The sequence below is a fragment of the Haemaphysalis longicornis genome, unplaced genomic scaffold (genome assembly GCF_048455015.1).
Source record: "Haemaphysalis longicornis isolate Haplotype H1 unplaced genomic scaffold, Haemaphysalis longicornis Haplotype H1 scaffold_8, whole genome shotgun sequence".
NCBI lineage: Eukaryota > Metazoa > Arthropoda > Arachnida > Ixodida > Ixodidae > Haemaphysalis > Haemaphysalis longicornis.
The window spans coordinates 71,170,644-71,185,832 of record NW_027526445.1 but is presented as its reverse complement, the minus strand read 5'-3'; the positions used below and the strand labels follow the sequence as shown (position 1 = coordinate 71,185,832).

The window sequence follows — 15,189 nt, the reverse complement described above, 5'->3', positions numbered from 1 at the left end:
AACTGGCCAGTTACGTGAGAGCCGATGTGTGCTGCTTCCCTCTAACTTGGCGTTTTCCTGGAAATGGTTAAAATAGCGAGAGCTCGATCCTTCATTTCACCTTTAGTGAGGCAGATACTCCAAGAACCGCGAACAATGTGGCCACAGGTGTTTACGTGACCACGCAGTGACGCATGGACAGCTACTTGGGCTGGCTTCGCTCTGTTGGCTCCGCCGTGAACATAGCGCACCCAGGATTTTTGCCTTGTGGGGGGGGGGGGGGGGGGGGGAGAAGGGGGATCAATGACACGCAGGCACAAAGATTGCACTGGAAAACGCGCTCTTTCAGAATTATTGACGTAAAGAATGTAGTCCAGACAAAACACACCAAAGTAAACAGTGGAAAAGACAGCAAGGTCGTTTGAACTACACCGAGTGCCCGGAGCCTGAAACCGGCCAGTGCCGACGCCACGGGGAAGGGGGGGGGGGGGGGGGGGGGGGGACGCCGCTGCCGGGCTGTAACCCAAGCTGGGCCGATGGCTTTCCGTAACAGCCGCGTCTTCCGGTCGGTCGGCGCGCAAAGACACACTCCGCATGTATTTCTTTGAAACCTGGGCCTTGGCGGCCGAAGAAGTAGTTGAAAGAAGAAAAAAAAAAAAGCAAATTGAACTGGGCTTCGCGACAAGAGCAAGAGTACTAAACAGAACATAGCTGATGGTGAAGGTGTGGACCAACGACGGGTGGCAGCATTTATGAAGTGAGACCCCGGCGCCGGCAGCTGCTCCCCGTGAACCCGGCGGACAGGGCTTTGATTTGTTTTGACCGGGTCATTGAAAAGAACAGCGCATTCTGGACACATTTTCCACAGTCAATCAACCATGGTCCCGCCAACAACAGAGGATTCTAGTTCACTCTAGCAACACTAACAGACACAAAGTTTGAACTCCAAGACGCGCGCTCTGGTAAAATAATTATTGACGTAGACGAAACAGTTGAGACAAAACAGTGAAGTAAAGAGTGGAAAGAACAGGAACGGCCGTTGTAAGTAGAGAGAGGGCTCGGGGCCCGGAGCGAACATTACAGGGGGTGCGGAATCTTCTACAACGCTCGATACCCGATCCCTGCGACACTCGGCCAGGACGAGCGCAAATACAGGCTACATGCGTTTCTTAATTAGTAAAACGAGGGCCTTGACGTCCCAAGTAGTTCTAAACGACAGGCAAAGACAGCAAACGCAACGAGGGCTTCGCAACAACTATTCGATGCTATACCAGATACTAAAAACAAGGCTGTTCACCTGTCTACCAACTGCAAAATATGGTTGACACGGCGAAGCCAGTTTCGAGGAACAAAGACAGGGCCCAAACTTAAAATACGTCTGAATGTGAAAGTCTACTCACATTCTATCTGTGTGCAAGTGAACGAAATCTGTTCATATACGTTCGCACAATTTGCATTGAACAGTCAAATTAACACATGTTTCTGCAAGCCTATTCAACACAACATCATTGTTATCCGTGATCACTGGTTTTCGTAACTGCGCTCGAACCGTTGCTGCCTTCTCGCTATAATGTTACACAATCAGGCGATCTATATAAAGGAAAACCGAACCTTTTTTTTATTCAACGGGAGAGGGAGGGCTCGTACAGTACTTCGTATTGAAGGAAAAACAGTTGTTTAAGCTTTCAAATGAAATGAAATAACTTCGATCTGATCTTGTTAGATTTGATTTGAGGCCAGGAGGCGAGCTCTACAATGCCGAGTCCCAACCTATGGGAAATCTGACCGGCCGGGACCTACGGGTCCCGGTCAAAACCGTTCCGTCGTGTACGTAGTTACCGGGTTGACCTGGACCCGTCTGGGCACTTGCGCATTCGTCGCGGTAGGGGGATTAGATCCGCGGGCCTGCCTTCGCCATGTACGCGGCTCCTCGCCCTTCCTCCTCGCCCTTCCGCGCGCGCAGGCGCAGACGGGTCCCGGTCAACCCGGTAACAATGTAACCAACGGAACAGACGGACTGCTAAAACACGCTATTTCCAGTTTCTATTTATGGCCATCGGAAAGCAGCCGGCAGCTGTTTCCGTCCCATAAAGCACCGTGCGCTATTACTCACTACTGCGCAGGTGCCAAATAACAACAGACGAACGTCCATGGGCGAGCGCGTGTGTAGCTGCGCTTTTAGCCATCCATCTCCGCTTTGCGACAACCCTTCCAAGGACGCTTCTGACAGCCGTCGCGCCCGGTGGTTTGTTTCGAGCCGCTTTTGTGGGCCTTTTGTTTGTGATTGTTTACTGCACGCATTGTCTGCAGGTGCGTGGCACGTGCTCAGGTGTTGCGCGAATGGACGTCAGATTCGCTGCCCGTAACTATTTTCTATTTGTGCTCTAACGCGGTGGATAGAGAACCGTTGACTGCATGTCACCGTGCAATTTAATGTCGCCACCGGTGTGGAGAAACTTGCCCCGCGGTTTTGATAGCGTATTCGTGGGGATATTTTCAGCGCAGCTTATAAGCTGTGCTGAATCGTGATTCGAACGCGACCGTTGTTCGCTCTGCTTCCAATTTTCAGGAGCTTCTCCGAGGCTAAAGATGTTCCAGCCGCAGTAGAGTCTGATTCGCCTTGGGCGTACAAGTATACTGTTGGGTAGCTTGGTGATCTTGGATCACGACTGGGGTATATCTAAGCGAGAGAGTAGCATTAGGCGTATTACTTTGTGAGATAATGCAACTCTTTCCAGGAGCGCTTACATGGTAGGTGCAGAATTGAGGCGCTTCTGTTAGGTTCGTCTGATCACGAATGTCCCTTTGTCTTCTTTGGGCAACGAATTTGACATGCATTTTGGCGGAAAGGTTGTGGGTACAGCATCGTTAGTAAGCCTGGGTAGCTTTAGAGATATAACCACGAGCTCACCGTTAACGGCTTTTCGGAATACGAGTTCAACGATGGAGCTTCCGCTGATAGGCTTACAACGAACATAGATCGTTTCATCGAGCAGCTTTTCATAAACTGCCAAATGCGGACAGCCCGGGTATTCTAAACCTTTGCAGTTTTTGCCCCGCCCCCACGACCACAACATTGCCTGTCACGAGTGCCCCTCACCTGAAATGCACTTTCGGGGTTTACATCTTGGCGTTTGCTTTGCATCCGTTTCTCGTAAGGACTTCATTAGATTTGGCCGTTTTGCGTATAACCTTGGCGTCATCAGCGGAGACGCGCGAAGCCGTCTGCTTTGGCCGGGAAGTGAAGATGAGTTGTACGAACTCTATGGTCACAAGAGTGTGTACTGGCAACCAATAAACGAAATTAACCCGAATCTTGCTATTATATTGAAACATTACAGGCCGATCAGCTTACTGTCAGTCGTCTACAAGATATTTTACTAAGGTAATCGCTAACGGAATTTCTGCCACCTTAGATTTTAGTCAACCTAAAGGTAAGCAGGGTTTCGTAAAGGCTCTGCCACAAATGGACCGTATTCACACGATCAGTCAGGTGATAGAAAAGTGCGGGGAGTATACTGAACCCATATATATATATATATATATATATATATATATATATATATATATATATATATATATATATATATATATATATATATATATATATATATATATATATATATATATATATATATATATAGTCTTCATAGATTATGAGAAATAATTTGACTCGGTCGAAACCTCAGCAGTCATTCAGGCATTACGGAACCAGGGTGTAAACGAGCATTATGTAAGAATACTAGAGGATATTTACAGTGGGTCCACAGCTGCCATCATCCTTCATAAGGAGAGAGAAGGGCGTCCGACAAGGAGACACAATCTCCCCAATGTTATTCACAGCATGTTTAAAGAAATATTCAGAACATTGGATTGGGAACAGGTGGGAGTAAGGGTTAATGAAGAATACCTGAGTAACCTCAGATTTGCTGGTGACGTTGCCTTGCTAAGTAACTCGGGGGACGAACTACAAAGCATGCTTACCGCACTGGACAAAGAATAGAACCGTGGGCCTGAAAATTAATATGCAGAAAAGTAAAGTAATGATCAACAACCTCAGGACAGCACAGCTGTTTGAGATAGGTGGCGAGGCCGTGGAAGTGGTAAGCGAATATATCTACTTAGGCTAAGTTGTGACCCCGGATCCCAACCATGAGGCAGAGATAATTCGAAGGATAAGAATGGGGTGGAGTGCATTCGGCAGGCATTCTAAGATAATGAATGGCATCCTGCCATTGTGCCCGAAGAAGAAAGTGCATGACAGCTGCATCTTACCGGTACTCACCCACTGGGCAGAAACTTGGAGGCTTACTAAGAGGGTTCAACTTAAATTGAGAACGACTCAGCGATTGATGGAACGGAAGATGATAGGTGTAACATTAAGGGACAAGAGAGCGGAGTGGGTCAGGGAACAAACGTGTGTTAAGGACATAATATGAGAAAATAAGAAGAAGAAATGGACGTGGGCAGGGCATGTAATGCGAAGGCAAGATAACCGTTGGTCACTAAGGGTAACAGAGTGCATCCCTAGAGAAGGCAAGCGCGGCAGGGGGTGGCGGAAAGTTAGATAGGCAGATGAGATCAAGAAGTTTGCGGGGATAAATTGGTCGCAGTTAGCGCAGGACCGGGGTAATTGGAGATTAATGGGAGAGGCCTTTGCCCTGCAGTGGTCGTAGATAGGCTGCTGGTGGTGGTGGTTGTGATGATGATGATGATGATGATGATGATGATGATGCTATAGCCGCAGCAGTTCCGGGGAAGCGTTTCTACTTTGCACCCAACCGACTGGGGTTGCCCACTGCATGCGTACCCTCGTGATGTGCACACAAACGCGGTGTAATGAAGCTGCGGCGTTCGCCGTCTGCAGCATCGGCGACCCGGACGTCGTCTGCTCGAAATACCCTTCGCGCGCAGCGTGTGTCGTCTGCTCGTCATTGTGATCAAGTGGGCACCTGTGGCTCGCGCGTCTCACGTTCACTCGAGCACTGAGGAGCGCGTCCCGGCGCCGTCTGCACCTCCAGTCTGCTGCGCTCCCATTCCATTCTTCCTGCTGCGACGGAGTTGCGTAGGCAGGCGCGGAAGGGACGACGCGTCTTTGCGTCAGCTAGATGCCATCTTCGTTGTTCATCTTACTCGTGCGTAGCAAATAGAGAAACAAAGACTAGCACGTGGCGGCGCTGCGTGGAGCAATCACATTTGCATTCCTCAACAATAAATTCCCCGGTCTTTGTGACCGAATGTCAAGACAATGTGTACATTTACTACGACGAATGGTAGCTAATCGAATCAGTGAAACCAGAAAGAGAAGTACCGCGGTCGAGACAAGTTTTACACATAAAACAATTAGTTGCAGTAAAAATATGCTAGTCCTCGCCGCTGAACGTGACGTTTTTGGGAAAGTGGCGGTTGATTGCCGAAAAAAAAAAAAACGCCGTCTGTGTAAAGACAAGTCAGGAACCTCGAGGCCACAGATAATTTATAGCAGAAACTTAGCTGTCGAAGTGAAAGTTTCGTATCGTTAAGTTTGCGAAAGCGTTGTTTATTCGAGAATTGTGCTTCTGCATTAATTATCTGTCGCCAGGAACTTTATTGGGGAAGGCCGGGGGACTTTTGACCATCCACGTTTGCTTCGATCGAGGGGCGCAGCAAATTCAACGATGCCTTTTTTTAACGCCGTTCTTGGGGAAATCCCCAGGTGGTCAAAATTAATCCGGCTATCTTACCGTGCAAGGTTTTAAAAGGGGGGGACGGGGGGGCTTGTTAGAAAAATCGCGCGCGTGGGGCTTTGTTCTCATCACAGTTACTGTACGCGTGCCCTGTCGGTATTTGCGTTTATCAAATGCTGTATCAAAACATTTCGTAATAGTTTTTAAAGCGAAAGCTTTCTAAGTGGGACCGCTCGGTCGACCGAAAAGCTCTGATAAGATCTCTGGACACAGGGCGCATGCGTGAAATATATCCCGGCTTCCATTGTGTCAAAAGAGGTTTTAGATAACAGAATGCACGCATCAGTCATGTAAATGGAGTAGAATAGTCCACCTTTATCTCTCTCATGAGCGATCGTTCGCGGATGCGTTTACTTAGTGTGCAAAAATCGTCGCGTGGGTTTCGTTCTTCGTTTGCGATTTTTGTATTTTAAAGTTTGACGCTCGATTGGACGTACTTTTAGCGAAGGATTTGACGCACTTTTGATGCCAGAAAGCTTTCGCGCGTAAACTTTCTTTAGAAAGGGGTGGTAAGTTTCTTTTTTCTCCCATATTAAATTCACGATGAGGCAGTCACGTTCACGTAGTTTCGAAGGCTACATCAAATAAATGCCCACGTGCTTTTTTTCTTCTACAGCTACGTTGGATTTTCTCAGAGAAGTAGAGAATCAGGCATGCGTTTCCCTTGAACTCTGCTGTCCGTGGTTCCAGTGCCGTGCAGGAAGGCCCTTGTTGCGGCTGTGCCCTTGCCGCTGCCCATGAAGGAGTAGCTGTGATCTGTGAGGAACGTTAAAGGTGGATTCGCTTGCGCTGCGGAAGCATCACCAGGAAGCATCCATGATAATGCTGTATTATTACCGTTACCTTTGCCGCAAGATTTCAGTACAGGGCCAAAAAGTTGGAATTTTTGACAGCGGGGCTGTTTAGAAGCGCGCAATGTCCGTTGATGCTCGTCACGCCAGGCGAAGGTACACCGATGGGCCGACAGATGGCGCCACCGCCTCGACGGCTGGTACCCATATGGTACGAAACTTTAATGAGCCATAAAGTAGGAGTCGTTCCCTAGTCCGGGAATCTAAGAGCACCCGTATATATATGCACCGATAAGCTACCAGACCTCCGTAAGTGAGCTTCAAGTATTGTTTGTAAAATGCTTGTCAGTAACACAGCTTTTGTACTTTCAGCCTTCTCTTGCTTCGTCCGAGAGGAATTTGTGGGAAACTACTGCAGCGCTCTGATCTCAAACCAAGCCTACCCGTTTTGTCTTGAGCATGGTTGTAAAGAGTGTGTTACAGCAGTTTTCAGATGTAACTAGTTGATGTTGAAATCACTGTTATAAACAAGCGTTTTACCGACTGTACGTACATACATCTCCGTCCGCCGGTGTGCCGAAGTCAGCTCCGCCGTTTCGGCAGACTTCACAGTCGTGGAACTGGCTGTAATTTTTTTGTCCCCGTCGTTGACGCGTCCTCGCAGAGAAGTACCCGGAGATCGCGAAGCTGATGAAGACGGACCCGTGGTTCAAGTGGCAGGTGGTGTGCATGGTGCTGCTGCAGCTGGTCATGTTCTGGCTGCTGCGCGACGCCTCGTGGTTCGTGGTGGTGGTGCTGGCCTACTGCTTCGGCGGCGTCATCAACCACGCACTCATGCTGGCCATCCACGAGATCGCGCACAACCACGCCTTCGGCCCCGGCCGCCCGCTGCCCAACCGCCTGTTCGGCATGTTCACCAACCTGCCCGTCGGCATCCCGGCCTCCATCTCCTTCCGGAAGTACCACCTCGAGCACCACCGGTACCAGGTGGGTGCATGGACCAGTGATGTGTTTGCCTGCCCAGGGCAGTTCCCGGGCAGTGCAGAACTGGTCCCGCCAGATAGATTCTGCGGGAAAATAGACTACAGTGTTGCTGCTCTGGAGCAGTTCGGAGCAGTCTAAAATGACGAATAGTTGCAGGTCTCGTAGCCTTGCCTGTAGCAACTTAGGCAGTAGCCGCTACCTATTGTTGCTACAATAGGGGTTCCCGGAAATGTATGGTGGGTGGAATGCAGTAAAGAGAGATTTGGGGGTTGATTAGGAGTGCACCTAGGGAAACTACACTGATGGCATGCAAATGTGCCCACACGCAGCGCTCCTCCTGCTCAGGCAATGAGTGGGTGTCACGACATTCTGCCTTCTAGCAAAGGTAGACCCTGGTAGCGGGGTGATGCTTTGGTGACTCGTCTCATTACTTTCAAGCGACTGTGCGAGCGATGTGGTTCTGCCCTGGAGAGACGTTCACCCATGACTGACCGTACAGGGCATCGACACGCTGGACGCGGACCTTCCGACGGAGCTGGAGGCACGGCTGTTCTGCCACACGGGCACCAAGCTGCTGTGGGTGATCCTGCAGCCGCTGTTCTACGCCCTGCGGCCCGTGCTGGTCTTTCCCAAGCCTGTCACGGGGCTCGAGCTGCTCAACGCCACTGTGCAAATCGCCTTCGACTGCCTCGTCTACTACTTCTGCGGTGAGCATTGACGATGCCTCTTCTAGGCCGAAGCTGCGTCCACGCCTTCATGAGTGAAGGCACCAGCATCTTTGTGACCGCATCTTCGTCTTGGTGACTGTGTGTGTGTTATAAAATGTTGCAGAACCTGTTGTACTAATTATGCATTAGCTGCACCTCTTGTGTTGTACTGCCAAAACTAATTGCGCACGTGTCGAGGACAGTTATCGATTGGTTCCAATGATCACCGTGACGGTGTCCTCCCCGCAGGGGGCAAGGTGATGTTCTACATGATCGGGGGCTCCCTGCTGGCCATGGGCCTGCACCCCGTGGCGGGCCACTTTGTGTCCGAGCACTACATGTTCAAGAAGGGCTTCGAGACGTACTCCTACTACGGCTGCCTCAACTGGCTCACCTTCAACGTGGGCTACCACATGGAGCACCACGACTTCCCCGGCGTGCCCGGCTCCAAGCTGCCCCTGGTCAGTCTTTGGCCATTCCTCTTGCTTTTCTGGCCACTCGCTCACTCACTCTCAGTCACGAGGCTCTTTTCCGAGTTCTTTTCTGTGGTGGACCCGACGACATCCTTAGAACTTTACAAGTGAAAGCGTTAGGTGCCTCAAATTTCTTGGAGCTGCTTGAACGTACCACTTTGCGGCACAGTATTACCATGAAGAAGTTTTGTGAAGCCGAGATATGAAAACGCTAGTTTGAAATATATGCAAGCTCAAAAAATGTTTTGAGTGAAGTAAAATGCAGTGCACTGATGTTGATGTGTACTCAACAGGTGCTACTGTGCGGCAGAGCGTTAATAAGCTGTAAACTGGTGCAGGACTGATTGCTTCCATTCGCTTTGCTCCCCCTAATGGCCGAATTGTGCGTCACCTCACAATCCTGGATAAGCGTCGACAGAAGGGAAGGTGAAGCATTTTTTCCAGGGTGTTTCTGCCTCTGTTACCTGCACGAGTGCGACTGCTGCGAATGACCAGGCGTGACCATTGAATGTACCTGTTTGATTTAAGCCCGAGTGTGATTGTTCTCTCGCACCGCACTCACCTCCTCCTTCCTGTGCAGGTGAAGAAGATAGCGGGCGAGTTCTACGACGACCTGCCCCAGCACAACTCGTGGGTCAAGGTGCTGTACGACTTCATCATGGACCCCGACATCGGGCCGTACGCCCGCATCAAGCGCAAGGGCGCAGCCATGCCCGTCCTGGATGGGGCCGGCGACTGCGTCCAGCCCATCTCGGACGTCACCTTTGCCGACTCCAACGGGGCGGCGTCCAACGGGGCGTCCAACGGGGTCTCCAACGGGGTCAAGAAGGACAAGTGAAGGGGGAGAGAAGGGGGTGTGGGGGTGGGCTTTTTATTTTCCTCGTCAACTAAGGGTGGTGGAAGAAGGAGAATAGAAGGTGCGTCTTGATGAGAGTGTGAGGGAGTTCAGCAATGGGACTGAACAGGAACGTGCGAGACAACGGTGTGGAAATAAAAAAAGGTGAAGAGATGGCGGAGGAAGACTGTGTGACGGTGTCGCGGTGTCGTCGTCGAGGTGTCGGCAAAGCGACACACCAGCGAGAGGCGAGAGACTTGAGGAGGAACTCGCGAAGACTGGCCTGCAAGTGTGAGCTGTACTTTGTGTGAGAGGAACACTGCGTCTCCTAGAAGTGATTCGGTGCAGCTCAAGAGCCACCAGGGTGATTTGTGCGCGGTACGCGGCAGTGCGGCGACGGTGATGTGACAAAGTTGTGTGCCAGTGCAGTCATTGTGTCAATAGCATCAACTGTGGACATTCTTTTTTTGCGTTGTGGGAAAAAAAAAGGGAGGGCTGATGACGGAGTGTTTTTTTCTTTTTTTTTTCACGAGGGCATTAGTAGATGCTGCAGCCAGGGCTGCTTCTGGTGCATACTTGTCTCGAAGTCTCGCGTCTGCGACAGGCAGCAATGAAGGTTGCAGCTATGATGGTAAGAGCCAAACCCCCTGTGGTAAAGACGTAGCAGCCCAACATGTCTGTCTCTTGAGGATGGAGGCATTAGGGACTGGGCTCTTGAGAGCATGGATCAAATTGTGCGAGGATGTGGTTGAAAGGACGGAAGAAAGACAAATTCACATTTTAAAGGTGTGACTCTTGCATGTGTTGAGGCGGGTTCATGCAACGGACAATTTTCACAGAGAGGGAAGGGGGATCAGTGGACGAAGGGCAGGCACCCGTCGTCCGCTGTTACAAACAGAAGCAGTTGCAATTTTGTAATGACGTGGTGGCGGATGGAACGGCAGGCACCTACCATTCAGCACTGCGAGAAAAATTGTCGAGGATAGCTTGATCTTTTTCACCCCAGTCTTCGCTCGCAATGCAGAGTGCTGTGACACGTAGGCAACTGACAAACACCTTTATGGACGAAACATCTGGGCTGCGTAGACACCGGCGCTCCGTGCTATGTATTTGCAAGTGCACGTCGAACGCCAACGGCCACCGAACGCGAGCAAAACACTCCTTGGGCCTACCACTTAAGTCGGTCGCATGAACCTGCCTCTGGAGTAGCAAGCAGAGAGTAGTAGCGACACTGTGCTCACATTGAGCTCTATTTAAAGCTTCAAGGGAGATCTGCCCACCAAGGCAGGGCTGCCAATGTGGGCGGTTGCGTGGTCTGTGCGTGCTCGACTGTACCACATTGAGTGCTGCAACTGGCATTTTCGCAGGGCTGTAAACGTAACCTTTAACTTCAAACTCTTGTCTGTCATCTTGTCATCATTGGCTGTCCAAGCAGGCCTTGCTTTTTGTAACGCTATGACTGCCTCACTCCTTTTCTCTGAGGCAATAATTTCACTGCTTACAGAAAAATTCATTCTGTTCCAATCGCTCTCCCACTGGTTAATTAAAGTGCCACTGTGGGTGGAGTCGCTGCGGTGGGGCGGCCTTGGTGGAAGCAGCCCCAAACAACTCTGTTGGCAACCCCTGGAGCCGAGGGGAGATTTCTTCGGCAATCAGGTTGAAATTTTCATGAAGAGAAAACAAAATCCCAGGAAGCTATCCAGTCATTGCTCATCCTTTTGACAAAATTTATCGCTTGCTGTAACCCATAACCACCCCCACCTCGAAAAAATATCTGGCTGCAGCGCTGGGTGATGTGGCCGGGCTGTTGGGGGTGGGGGCGGTTGTAACTGTAGTTCGTTATAGCCAAGGGTAAGAGCAAGCGTAAAATAAGTATTTATGGAGACATGGCATTGGAAGGGGCTAAAACAAACTATATTTTTTATGCCTCTAGGCATACAAAAATGCCTGTGTGTTCGAGATTTCGGCCCCAGGTGGTCAAAATCAATCCTTAGGAGCCCTCCACTACATTGCCTGCAGTGTAGTGTCGGCGTGTTGAACCCTACCATCAATAAATCAACCTCTAGGCATACAAGTTTATTATTATTCCAAAGTAGAAAGGTAAAAATTCTGGGTCCCCCATTGACAGCCCTGACTTTGGCGTTTGCTTGAAGCTGTGTCTTTCATCTCACAAGTGTTTTGTTTTTGTCCGAGTTGCCCAATTTCAATGGGCTCGCATAGCTGTCGTGTGTCACTCTTTTTCTGCTTTTGAACTTATCCCAACTGACACACTCACTTGCTGGAGTGAATGAGAGCTGCAGGTATTTTTTTCTTTTTCTTCCGCTTCGTGGAGGTCGTGCGTACGTAAAAGTGTATTGACGCAGACATCCAAAGTTAAGGGGCAACCTTCTATGGAGATTATATGTTTTATCACGCTCGATACCCAGTTCAAGATTGCAGTCGTTTTCTAGCCGTTTAGGTGCCCTCTTCCTATTGGAAAGCCACTGCGCATGCCATTTCAATTGGCCTGGGGCTGACTGCGCCGGTCAAAACAAATCCACTTTTTGCTGTAGTGCATGGATTCATAAACTTTACACTGCTTGATGCTGGGAAGGACACAATTGCGCTTTTTCTTTTCCCTCTAAGCAGTGGTGAAAAATTCTGAATCCATCTAGAGGGCACCACATTTCAACACTGTCTTTTAATGCTCTTTACGTCTCTGAATGTGTGCTCTCACACAGTGTGCTGCTGTTTACTCTGATTCTTGCTGTCGTTGCAGCCAGAAAGAAATGTGTTCCATCACTTCATTGTTTTGTATTTACTCGAGGCCTGCATAGATGCTCTTCATAAGGCCCTCCCCCCATCCCCCCCCTGGCTCTCTTTTAAGTGTGCATGTGTAATGCTTTCCACCCGGTTTTTTCGAGCGCTTCGTTACTGCTGACGAGGTTTGCGTGCACTTGTGAACCAAAGGTCTATGCGTAGCATGCAAACGAATAACTTCTGTTGTTCATCGGCTGCAGAATGCATGTTTATCTATTGCGATTTCGTACGAGGTTAGCTTTTTTCTCTAGCTATGTGCGCATCGCTTCCCAGCCCTCAACCTGTGCTTCGAGAAACCTACCACTGTCCTCAGAGTTTGTTTCAGAGGTAAGAACTGAGTGAAGGAGGAGGCTGGAGCCTGGTGCAGTGTAATGGCAACCGCTGTTCAGCTAGGTTCATACTTATACGCTCTCTGATGCGCTTTTTTGAATTTTTGCATCTAACTTAAGTTATTCGCATTTATTGCAACAACCTAGAAGTGGGCTCAGCAGGCCCTCTAAGTTTGTCGCTCTTGTAAACCTTGGTGCAATTGTTCGAAGTACCAAAAAAAAAAAGAAAGAGAAAAACCTTTCAAGAGTTTGATGTGCACGCATAAACACATTTGTAGCTTTGAAACTGTGATGTGCATGTCGCCTTCCCTTTGCCCTCTCGTGTATTGTGGGAATGCTTTTTTTTCGCAGAAATCTTTCGAGTCTGTCATCTTGCACTGTGACCCCTGTAAATAACCCTTGTACAGCCGAACATGACGCAGTAGAGCAGTTGCTCCACTCCTCTGTTTTTTCCACATGATGTTCCATACTTGAGAAAATACAGGAGATGAGAGAGAACCCTACTGTCGACGAGTGTCTTTATTCCTGTTGTACAGCTGATACACTGCTATGTACAGGCTCAAGCGAGCAACGTGACCAAGTATGCAGATGAAATGACGGTTAGTAACCATACTTGGCGTTCAGGTGGGTTTTGCCATCTCCGGATTGACCTGCGAGAGAGAAGAACCGGCGGTCACTACTACTGCAAGCTACTGCATGCTTTCAAAGCATGCAGTAGCTCTTGCTAAATTATAGACCACTTGGGCACATCTTTCGCTATTACACAAGAAAGCTCCGTTACCACTTTGTACACTTACTGTATTTGCCCAATTCTAACGTGTCCCCGATTGTGATGTGAAGTAGAATTTCATACCCAGAAACCACAAAAATATTTTGGCGCTAATTATGCCAAGCACACGAAATAATGCCCTTTAACAGATGCCTCAAAACTGCACAAAACATTTAACATCAATCGGCACAGGGTGTGGGCACCTAAAGCCCTTCCGTGGGCAGCTAAAGCACTTGACCGCGGGAAAATTCACCAATTTTTAGCGATCCAAGAAAACTTTTTTTTGGTTACACACTAATTGCAGGAACCCAAAATGCAGATTATTTAACGGCTTTTTCCAATAACACCAGCTTTTTAAATGTTTTCATACATAATGGTTGTGAAAAAAAAATCAAAACTTTTGTCAAGTTGAAGAAAATGATAAAAAAAAGGAGTCATGTATAACAAACCACCCATAGTAGAAAAAATTAGAATATACATTTTGCAGGGAAACATGTCATAAACACGCCCTAGACTTGTGCAGAACAATTCGTCACATACAAAAAAAAAAAAAAAAACGCTAGCACACGTAGTGCTCACGCCATGCAGTGAAGCCCAATCTCCATTTTAAAAATATGAAATTTTGGGTGGTTCCTTGGAAGAAATGTGGTGGTATGACATTATCAGAGGCACCAATTTGCCCCCACGTAACGTAAAAACATCTTGTCAATGACTGACTTCGCATTTACGGCCAGCACAGTGTTTGGGACAAGCACGCGATGCGGAAAAACATGCATGAAGTCGAAAACCAGAACTCTGTGGTTGATGCTTGTTGACGTTCACGGTCAGTTATCTCTTTTCTGACTCGCTAATGTAGCCTTGCTGACAGGAATGAGGTGCGATGCGCTAGAATCGTGCCCTGCAAACTTTGGCCGAGTAGCTGTTGCGTGATAAAAAAGATCAGCACTAGGAGCCTCCTCCATTGCAGCACCACCTAACATATTTGAAATGAAACAGAGCAAAACTTATTGGAGACTCCGTCCAAATAGACAGTTCAATTAAGAAGCAACACTGGACTCCCGGAGACACTCTCATATGGAAACGAAACTGGCAGGCGAACAGCCAGCAGTGTGTAAGGCCCGTTTGAAGCGCTCTACTTGTGGGAACAGATATCTGGTGACTGGGTGTTACATTTCGCCTTGCATTGGAAGTTCTTATCAGAGAAATCAGGCTAGGGTTGGGTGAAATCAGGAACGGCGTGTTTTTTTGGGAGATCAGTCGCGGATGCTCAAGGCACCATGGCAGGTAGCCTTGAAGTTGGGTAACTGCGTAGTAGCGCTAAATATGAATTTCGCGATGCAGAAGCAAAATTGAAACTGTTGTAAACTGTTTGTGAATGGTTCTGTGATAAGTACAACTACAACACAACTTAGCAACGTGTGCAAAGGCAATAAAACTCCCTAAAATTATAAACTAGCTTTGCAAACAAGAACTGCTTGACATTTTCAGCCGATTTCTGGGATTATTAGTGTCAGAGCGCGAACCTTACGACTGAAAATAATTTTCTGATTCACTATTCGTGCCCTGCTAACAAAAGCCAAATGCGGATGCAGAGTAACTACGAGTGGCACGCATTCTTCATTGGTAGCAGTGACGCGCGATGACCACGCCCCTTTTCCGCACCCTGGTTATGCAAACACAAGTCAAAAATCACGTTTTTGCTGCAAAAATGAAAACAAAACTGATTTTTAACAGGGAATTTTCTCTGCTAACTCCAAATAGCTTTACTGGTTCCAGCAACGCCTGGAACGCTATGAA

The 15,189-nt window shown here is 48.6% G+C and overlaps 2 protein-coding genes across 2 annotated transcripts in view; one reads left to right on the top strand and one right to left on the bottom strand.

The window, feature by feature from the left end:
* Ifc (delta4-sphingolipid-FADS-like protein ifc) overlaps positions 1 to 13,121 on the top strand; it is a 69,557-nt gene extending 56,436 nt beyond the window's left edge. Inside the window, exons 2-5 of the mRNA XM_077682065.1 lie at positions 7,161 to 7,483; positions 7,980 to 8,187; positions 8,437 to 8,648; positions 9,241 to 13,121. Coding sequence (XP_077538191.1) covers positions 7,161 to 7,483; positions 7,980 to 8,187; positions 8,437 to 8,648; positions 9,241 to 9,498 — 1,001 coding nt within the window. The 3' untranslated portion in view covers positions 9,499 to 13,121. The remainder of the gene's footprint in view (positions 1 to 7,160; positions 7,484 to 7,979; positions 8,188 to 8,436; positions 8,649 to 9,240) is intronic.
* Positions 13,119 to 15,189, bottom strand: part of LOC144150212 (kanadaptin-like) — a 36,408-nt gene continuing 34,337 nt past the window's right edge. Inside the window, exon 15 of the mRNA XM_077682059.1 lies at positions 13,119 to 13,273. Within this exon, the coding sequence (XP_077538185.1) occupies positions 13,224 to 13,273 (50 nt within the window). The 3' untranslated portion in view covers positions 13,119 to 13,223. The remainder of the gene's footprint in view (positions 13,274 to 15,189) is intronic.